Genomic DNA, 9,322 nt, shown 5'->3' with positions numbered 1-9,322 from the left:
ATGCTCCCCCTCTGTTGGTTCCTGTCCCTTAGTAAATGCTGATGAAAATCCATTGCAATGTGTAGTTCTGGATGTTTTCATGAGAGCATTTAGAGCCGTTGATGGCATTTAGTCTACTAAGCAGATTTTTGCAGAAGTTTCTATTAGGATATAGAATGTTAGGAACATGGTATTTGGGTGGCTTTGGTGTGGAAAGTGTTTACTGCCAGTGGAACGCTTACTGTGGAGCTGAGAAACTGCAACGATCAAATCTCTTGTAAAATTTCTGGTGCCACTTGGTCCATTTTCATTCCAAGCTGTGGTGGGTAAGTGTGACAGGACTTTTGTAGAGAGGGAGTGTCCAGAGGAGAGGGGGGGAGAGAGGAGAGAGCAATACTGGAGCAGAGAGACCTGCAGCTGTGGAGGACCCCTGGCCAGGGGAGGTGACTGTGCCCGAAGCAGGAAGTGAACAAAAACAAAACAAACCAGAAAAACCCCACACAAAACCAAAAAAAACACCAGCTATTCACATGTCTACCCTCTTAAACTCTGCCCTGGGTTCTGCTCTAGGTTCTGACTGGATGCAGGCGACAAGGAATTTCTGGGGGTTTTTTTCTACCCTGTTGTCACTCTTGGATGGCCCTGGCAGCTTCTGGGGAAATGCCTTTGCTCCAGAGAAAAAGCATGCTGGTTTGTTGATACAGTTGTCACCATGAACTAATAAAATCATGAATGCTTTTTTAAAACGATAATACTCCATTATCTGAAATTTAAAGATAGAGAAAAAGAGACAACAGTCCTGTCAGTTTAAAAGTTTAATTGCTTGCTTCCTAATAAAGAGTTGTACTCTTTAGTTGTACAATGCTCGAGCTAAACCAAATCCCACCCTGTCCCTGTGAACAGAAATACAGTTGAACCCAGACTGCTGCTGCAGGAGATCCAGCTCCAGAACCTTTTAAAATTAGCATCTAAAGATATTTAAGTACCAATAGAGAATGTACCCCCCTTTATCCTTCAAACAGTATCTAAAATCAATCTCAATAGATCGGTATGAGTATCTATAAATAGGTATAGATATGTAATAAATAGTACCTAATATAAAATCTGTATACATAGGTATGAATATCTATAAATAGGTATAAATAGGTAATAAACAGCACCTAATATAAAATCTGCATACATAGTTATAATTACCTATAAATAGGTATAGATATATAATAAATAGCACCTATCATAACACCTGATGAAGTGCTTTTTAAACACATAACATCTCCTACCAATATAAATACAATCCTAGTTAAAAAGTTAAAAACCTACTTTGAAGACCAACTGAAAAGTAGTAAAACAACAAACAGCAGCTATAAAGAATCATAGAAAAGGTGGAAAAATGGAGCGGCGAGTCGCCTACAAAATAAAAGTGCAAGCAAAATCTATTCCAACAGAGCTGAAATAATCCAGCTGATCCCCTGCTCCTCACTCGCTTCCTTCTTCCTCCTGAAAGCAGCCCCGCTTGCAGGATGCATCTCCCTGCAGGTGGAAATCTAGGAAGAAAAGGGCGTGCTGAGTAAATCTCAGTCCTTGTGTCTGTTCCAGCCGGCAGCACACACAGCAATGGTACTTGGAGCAGGTACCAGAACATACGGCCTGAGAGGCAGCCTAGAACTTCCCATGCTAGAACTTCCCTTCATCCCCCTTCCCTTTCTCCCATGCTAGAACTTGAGCATGGGAGGCCTGCTCTTCAACAAAGAGGAATTCTTCTCATTTTACAAAACTTGACCTAGAAAGCAGGAACCAAACAAATGACAGGGAAAGCGCTCCCGTGCTTCAACATCTGTCATTTGCCTGTGTACTGAGAGCCATGGACACCAACTGCCCAACGCCAGCCAGCGTGAGCACGTCCAGAGGTGCTGCCAAGTGTCCTAACACAGTGTACAAGCACAGTAACGGAGCGGCAGGAGCAACGAAGTGCTCAGACTGCAGACAAGAACTAAACAATTCTGATCTCCCCTTTCTGTAACACTTGGGTCAGAGTAGCTCTCGGGTCATCTCTCAAAAAGCCGCAGAGTCTCTTACCAGGGGAGTTGTCATCCTGAGAACTGTGTCTCCTTTTCCTGCAGGCAGGTGTTCCAGAGGAGTCTCCCTCTCCTCTCAGTGTGTCCTTGGGCTGGCTTCCAGGTGGGAATTGTGTCTCCTCTCTCACTGCAGCACAGGTACCACTAGTATTGTCCTTCAGAACAAACCATCAAAAAAAAGAAAGAAATAAGGATCCCTCAGAATCAGTTTTTGGAGAAGTGTTTTTACCTCAGAAGGAAGGTCAGGCTCTTACAAAATGCCCCTGTAGGAGAAACATGACATAAGAACACTCAGACAGACAAAGGCAGGATGCATGTCCTCACTGCCTGAGCTTTGCCCTGGGTTATCCAACTAGCTGGGAGAAGGAGGCCCGAAGAAAGCCAGGTGCACTCCTTGTTCCCATCACGTGGATCAGTACCGGCAGAACTGGCACAAGCAACTTGGCAGGGCTGCTGACGCAGCAAAATGATGATGATGATGATGATGATGATGATGATGATGATGATGATGATGATGACGATGATGACGATGATGACGATGATGACGATGATGATGATGCAAAACCACACATGCCAGCCCCACACCTCTGCCTGGAAATCCCATCCCAACCCACTCAGCTGTTACAGACATGAAGTTGTAAGGTGTTCCTGTCACGTCCCACCTGGTTGGCAACCCAGGGAGATTGAGACTGGACTCCTTCAGAGAGAGGAGCCGAGGGAGGGTTAGATCCAGTCCTCCTCTCCAGCCTGTCCCTCTCACTGAGGGGTTTCATGGAACGGGGAGAGTTAACCTTGTCTAACTGCCTAGCCCTGGGTCAGGCTTAACCCTTTCTTAGTTCATCTCTTTTAACAACCATTCAGCCTGATTAACCTCTAGAATTCTCTGCCCACTACTCTCAGAGTAAGATCATTACCCCAGAGGTTTACACCAAACACAGCTTTACTCTGAAATTGAGCGAGATGATAAAGCTTGTCCAAAACACAGCACACTGCACCCTCAGGGCACCAGATTACCCTGAACCGGCCTATACCCACGATCACGTGGAACAAAACAAAAGGAAGCCAAAGAGCCACCAAAAGCTTGGATGACTGTCCATTATTTTCAGACTCAAACAGGGTTGAAAGAAAAAAAGTGTACATCGGTGGGATGGGTATTGCTTCTGTAAGGCTTTCAAAGGAAGCTCAGCACTCCACTCAAGTGTTTGTTTTTCCAGAAGCTTAAAAGATTGTCTGTTATGTTCAGTTAAAACAGACTGCTGAATGTAAGAATTCAGCAAATAAAACCAGAACACGATGCTGCTACTTTGCTTTTTTTTTTTCATTAACCACCTCACCCTTGGCACGTTTGTTTTATTTCTCTTCATTGCCTGGCCTGGAGAGAAAGGCAGGTTACTTACCAGAATCTCAGCAGCAGCACTTTGTACTGGAGCCCTTTCACCTGGGAGTGGGGAACACATCTCCTCCACGAGCTGGAACACATAGTCGAGGTTGACTTCTGCCTGGCTGTTGTCCTCAGAAGTGCCGCACGGACAGCTGGAGGGTGGGAATTCTGCTGCGCAACGGGACTGCACAGGTGGAGTCTGGAAGAAAGAAGATCCAGTGAACCTTGCTATGCAAAAATCACAGTGACAGGATGTGTATTGGTTCTCCAAGCCTTGGAAAGGACCCTCACCAATCCACTCAAGTGTTTGCTTATCCAAAAGCTGGAAAGCTTGTCTGTTATTTTCAGTTAGCAACTTGAATTAGAAACCAAAAGGATGACTACTTTGCCTTGTTCTTCATTAACCACCTGACTCTTGGCACGCTTGCTTGCTTTTGTTCTCTCTCTGCCCGGGAGAGAAAGCTCCCAGGAGCTGTGCACTCCTGCCACGCACTGTCTGCTTACCCAGATCTGGGAACTTCTGCTCTTGGTAGGACCTGCTGTGTGTGGGGGGGTGTGTGGGTGTGTGGACATGAAAACCACCCCCTTCGCATGCTTTGAAGGGCAGGTGCGTCCTGTGCAAGCCCAGCAGCTGGCCTCCAAGCCCCAAGAAACTGGCCCTCTCTAAGTGGCTCCTAACCTTCAAGTGATGCTCTCTGCAAGACTCGGGAAGGACAAGCACCAGGCCGAGGCTCTCTTGCCCACCAGGGCTGGAGTTTCCTTACGAGACCACAAAGCACGGTCTGGGTCCCAGGGAAACAGGGCTGACAATCAGCTGGCTGACTGCCAGAAGCCTCCGGTTCACTCGTAGGGTCTCCTCCCCTTTCACCTCACGTCAGGACGCTGCACTCACCTGGACAAAGCTGCACTGGGTGCTCTTCGAAGATGCCAGACCTGGAGAGCCAGAGCGGGCGGGTGGGGAGCGACACGGCGCTGCGGCTGCAAGAATGCCAACACAGTGAGCAGGCTGCCAGAAGCTGGGTTTGCCACCTCCAGGTCTAGTGCTTACTTGGAGGAATCCTTGCAATGATGGCACGGGAAAGCAAATCCCAGAAATGTAGCCCTGCCTCCCAGGGATACCTGAGCTCTGCTTGGTTCAAAGAAAGAGTCGCTATGTTTGAGCTGCAGAAGTTTTTGGGAAATTGAAAAAAGGTAATAATTGAGACCAACAATGATTTGCATGTAATTCTCTTCTGAAGAAAACAACCCACTCAAGTCAGATTGAAAAAAATTGTAGCAGAACATTGTAGACAAAAGAAAGGCGGCAAGACTTGTGTACTTTCCAGTCTTGGGAGCGCTACAAAAATACAACATGAAGAAGCTAAGCAAGAAATATTCTACACAATGCTTTTGACTGCTCTTTGACTTAGAAACTTCACCTGGGAACAGACTGACACCAAGTCTACCGCTTTTGAACTGGTTCTCAGTGCTTTCGTAGCATCGTCCTAGTTTTGCTTGACTCAAAAATGTTGAGTGGGAAAGTTAGCTCCGCACTGCCTAGCAGCGGATGAGTGCTTTTTCCCTCAGCCTAGAACCTCAACAGAGGGGCTATCTGGAAAGCCAGCAGGGGACACTCAAGCTCTGGAGGAAGGGCAGGCATGCATCTGTCTGCTTTTCAGGGTCTCTCTTCCTCTAGACTCTATGCTTGCTGTTGGATTCTGACTTGAGCTGGACACAACAGAGGACATCTGGGTCTCTTTTCGAAAAACAAGTGCAGAGGTACGTTTCACACCTGTTGGCCTTGACCACTGCTCCAGCGGCAGGATGGAGGGTACCGGTCTGACAGTGTATGTCACCTCCGTGGAGCACCTCTGGAGAAGCGGGAGGGCAGCGCCTTTGCCTGTAGGAGAAGCTGGAGAAGCCTCGTACCCTGGAACCAGGCAGAGAGAACCCTGTGACGTTCCGGAAGGGACCGGGCTCCCATCTCAACCTTCTCTTGGCAAAGCGCCGTGGTTCCGGCGTGAGGGAGTTTTTGCTGAAGCTGTCCTATGGCCAGCAATCCTTCAGTGGGCTCTTAATCGATTCAGTGGAACAACTGTCAGGGAAAGGTGTTTGTTTCCACAGGCAAGCAAAGGCAATCTGAGGAGCTCTACAGCGGCAGCCTTCTCCTCAGAGCCTTGTGCTGACCCCAGACAGTTGCTGTGTCAGCTGCAAGGCAGACGATGGGCAAGCGGAGCTCCAGGCGCTTCCCTCCAGCGGGGGAAGTCAGCGGCCAGCGGCAAAGCCAGGCAACCCTCCTCCCTCAGGGGAGGGAGTGCCCATGTTCCACCCCCCCAGCAGCCAGCCGGCGCTTCTGACACCCACCGCGGCCCCGCACGGCCCACCCCGTCTCACCGGGACCATTGGCCTTGGGCAGCAGGTCCCCGGGCAGCGCCGTGCCCATCAGCCGGCGGACGCGGTTGGCCGGGCGGCTGCCCACCTCCAGCCCGGCTGCCAGCTTGGCCCTGTTGGCACGCGTCAGGCGCTTGATCTGGGCCAGGAGGTCGGGGCGGTCCCGGCGGAAGTGGGGGCTGCGGAAGTGGTGCAGGGGCCCGGCGGAGCTGCCCCCAGCCCCGCTGTCACCCTCCGGGTCCGGCTCAGCCCCGGGCACCGCCACCACTTTGCGGAACCCGTAGAGGTTCAGCTGCCGGACCAGGCTGCTGAAGTTGCGGGTCTTGAAGACCTCGGCCCCGTCGCCGGCCAGCCCGGCGGCGAGGCTCGGCCCGGCGCCCAGCAGCTCCCGCTCTAAGAGCGCCTGCTCGATGAGCAGCCCCTCGCCGCGGGCGTCCCAGCGCACGGAGCCGCAGCGGGGGCTGTTCACCAGGAGCCAGAGCTTGGCCGGGAACGTGCTGGGGTTCACTGGGGCTGGCAGATGCGTCTCCTCCATGCCGGCGGAAAGAGGAAAAAGGGAGGAAAGAGAAAGGAAAAGGGAGGAAAAGAAAGAAAAAGGGAGGAAAAGAGGGAGGGGGGGAGGCGTAGAGACGCTCAGGGATGCGAGAGGGAGCGGAGAGATCGATGGGGAGAGAGAGCGCAGGGACGCGCAGGGACGCGCAGGGACGCGGAGGCCTCTCCATGGCGACGGCCGCGCTCCCCAGAGCCGGCGCCCAGCACGCGGCTGACAAATCGAAGACGCATGACCAGATTAAAGGGAGCAAATTAAGTCTATTAGGAATAATGATTAGAAATTGGAATTATAGGGGCCGCAGAAAAAGAAAAAGTTAATTAAAAATTATTAACCTTTTAGTCATGAAGAAAGTGATTGTGCAGAGTTATGGATCAGGACTTCACGTCCTTTTCCTGCCTCTTTGATGGCATTAAAAACAAAAGAAAAAGATGGTGAAAATAATGAAGAGGAGAGAAAGGAAGCAAAAAGGAAAAAGACTACTGAGGAAAAGGGCAAGCTGGGATGAGGATTTGGGAAAGACAGAATCAAACAGGGGCACCTGGTGACCAGAAGTGGCCAAATGTGGGTCCCCATTGGGATCACCAACAACCACAGGGGAGACAAAACATGAGAGACTTAAGGACAATAATTATACAGGGAATAAGAGAAGCAGTTCTCAGAGGGCAGAATATTAACAAGGCATTCAGTGAACATCAAGGGAAAGACGAGTCTCCAACAGAATGGCTGGAGAGGCTGAGGCGAAGCCTGCAATTGTATTCGGGAGTTGATCCGAATACAGTGGCGGGTACAGCACTCCTTAAAACTCAATTTGTAGCAAAATATTGGGGAGATATAAGGAGGAAATTGGAGAAGGTGGATGACTGGCAAGAGAGAGGACTGGAGGAATTACTCAGGGAAGCGCAGAAAGTTTTATTTCAGACGAGATGAGGAGAAACAAAAAGTGAAAGCAAAGATCCTGGTAGCAGCAGCTAGAGAAACACAGCAACAACAGTCACTACCCGAGAAAAAGGAAAAAGGAGGAGAAAGGACACCCCGGGGAAGACCTTGGCAAAACAAGTCTCTGAGTCCTGTCCGTTGTTATTGCAACAAACAAGGACATATTCAGAAGAATTGTCATAGGCAGGAACAAGATGAGAAAATGTTAAAAGAAGAATAGGGGTGTCAGGGGCTTTATTTTCTGGGGACTACAACATCAAATGAGCCCTTGATAAAGTTACTAATAGGTCTCCATAAGGAGGAATTTTTATTTTTAGTAGATACAGGACCTGAAAAATCAACAATTCGAAAACTTCCAAAAGGAGTAGAAAAAGGGAGAAATCACATGACAGTAACTGGCGCAAAGGGGGAGCCTTTTAAAGTACCTGTTTTAGGAGATGTAGAAATAGAATCAGAAAAAGGAATTTGTCTGAATGATTTGCTTTTGCTCCCCAAGGCAGAATATAATTTATTAGGAGGGGATTTGATTCTTAAACTAAATTTAAGTATTTGTAGTCAAGGGGACAAATTACAAATCAAATTATACACCTTGATGCAAGCAGATGAAGGAATTATTAATTCATCTGTATGGTGTAAGGAGGGAGAAACTAGAAAAATAGATATGGATCCTGTTATTGTCCAAATAACGGATCCACATTGCCCAATTAGAGTTTAACACTACCCTATACCAAAGGAAGGGAAGCAGGAAGGGGTTTGACCCTTGTGATCCCTCATATTTATACTGAGTATGACGTGTATGGGATGGAATACTCTGTTTGGTCAATTCTGGCATCCATCTTGTCTGGTTCTCCCCAAAGGAAGGTTTCAGGTGGGACCTCCTTACTCCTTCTGGAGGGTAAAATGTTCCTCAGAGCTGAGCAGTGTCCTTGGCTCTGCACACCAGTCTCTGGCTAGAACTGTAAACATCGAGTGTTATCAGTCCTAGAAGCAGACACTGAAGCTGTTAACAGCACTTGCTGTTAATTTCAGCAAGTCCAGCTACTTAGAAGAGATTGAGCTGAAAGCAGAAGTACAAGACAGAAAATGACCTTTATCCTGGCCCAAACCAGAACAGGGACAGAAGAAGTTAGACCCTGATTGGATATCTGGAATTCGGAATTCTGGCCCTATGGCCCCCAAGGGCAAAAAAGGAAATTCGACAGGTCCTAGGATTATTAGGATATTGTAGACCGTGGCTTGAAAGCTATAGTGAAAAGGTAAAATTCTTGTATGAAAAATTGAAAAATAACCAGCTTAAGTGGTTTGCTGAAGATGATCTAAAATTTGAAGAAATTAAAAGAGCATTGGTAGAGGCTCCTGTATTAAGTTTACCAGATTTAGAAAAACCCTTTTTACCTCTTTGTGAATACTGTAAACCAGATAGCTTATGGTCCTCAGGACTGGGCAGGGATCAAGAAGCCTGTAGGATATTTATCCAAATTACTTGATCCTGTACAGATAGGAGAATTTTAAAATATGAAACTATATTAATTGACTCTCCCAGCTTTGAATTGAAGATAACCTCTGCACAAAGCCCTGCACAATTTCTGTTTGGGGAACCATCAGAGAAATTACAGCATGATTGCCTACAAGGAATAGAAACCCAAATGTAAGTGAGATTAGATTTAAGTGATACTGAACTGGAGAAGGGAGAAAAATTATTTGTAGACAGATCCTCCTGAGTAATAGAAGGGAAAAGAAAATCTGGATATGCAGTACTTAATAAAAATTTAAAACCTATGGAATTAGGACCTTTAAGTCCATCCTGGTCAGCTCAGGCTTGTGAATTATATGCCTTATTGAGGGCCCTATAATTATTAAAAGGAAAGAGTGGAACCTTATTTACTGATTCTAAATATGAATTTGGAGTGGTCCACACCTTTGGACAAATGGACAAATGGACCTTTGTCTTGACCATGTACTGGGAGGCAACCTGATTATCAGTCTTATCTTCAGGTGCCTGTCAGGCATGATACAAAACAAGCTAGTATC

At 47.6% G+C, this 9,322-nt stretch overlaps 1 protein-coding gene across 1 annotated transcript; it reads right to left on the bottom strand.

Annotated features, from left to right (window-relative positions):
• Positions 1-781: 781 nt before the first annotated feature.
• On the bottom strand, positions 782-7,346 carry LOC139801329 (heat shock factor protein 5-like). The gene is made up of 6 exons (XM_071755310.1): positions 5,806-7,346; positions 5,204-5,341; positions 4,325-4,410; positions 3,449-3,631; positions 2,053-2,206; positions 782-1,520 (listed from the first exon to the last, which is right to left on the bottom strand). The coding sequence occupies exons 1-6, from the start codon at positions 6,335-6,337 to the stop codon at positions 1,453-1,455; spliced, it is 1,161 nt and encodes a 386-aa protein (XP_071611411.1). The 5' UTR covers positions 6,338-7,346; the 3' UTR covers positions 782-1,452.
• Between the last annotated feature and the right edge of the window lie 1,976 nt (positions 7,347-9,322).

This window comes from Heliangelus exortis, chromosome 12, assembly GCF_036169615.1.
Source record: "Heliangelus exortis chromosome 12, bHelExo1.hap1, whole genome shotgun sequence".
In the NCBI taxonomy this organism is placed as follows: Eukaryota; Metazoa; Chordata; class Aves; order Apodiformes; family Trochilidae; genus Heliangelus; species Heliangelus exortis.
Note: the sequence above shows the minus strand (reverse complement) of the source record. Positions and strands in the feature narration are given on the sequence as shown.

Coding starts and splice junctions, on each gene's coding strand:
- LOC139801329 (XM_071755310.1), bottom strand. CDS start 6,337: ATGGAGGAGACGCATCTGCCAGCCCCAGTGAACCCCAGCACGTTCCCG. Junction 3,632..4,324: donor CCCAGTGCAGCTTTGTCCAG/GTGAGTGCAGCG, acceptor TCTTTCTTCCAG/ACTCCACCTGTGCAGTCCCG. Junction 1,521..2,052: donor TCAGGATGACAACTCCCCTG/GTAAGAGACTCT, acceptor TTTTCTTCCTAG/ATTTCCACCTGCAGGGAGAT.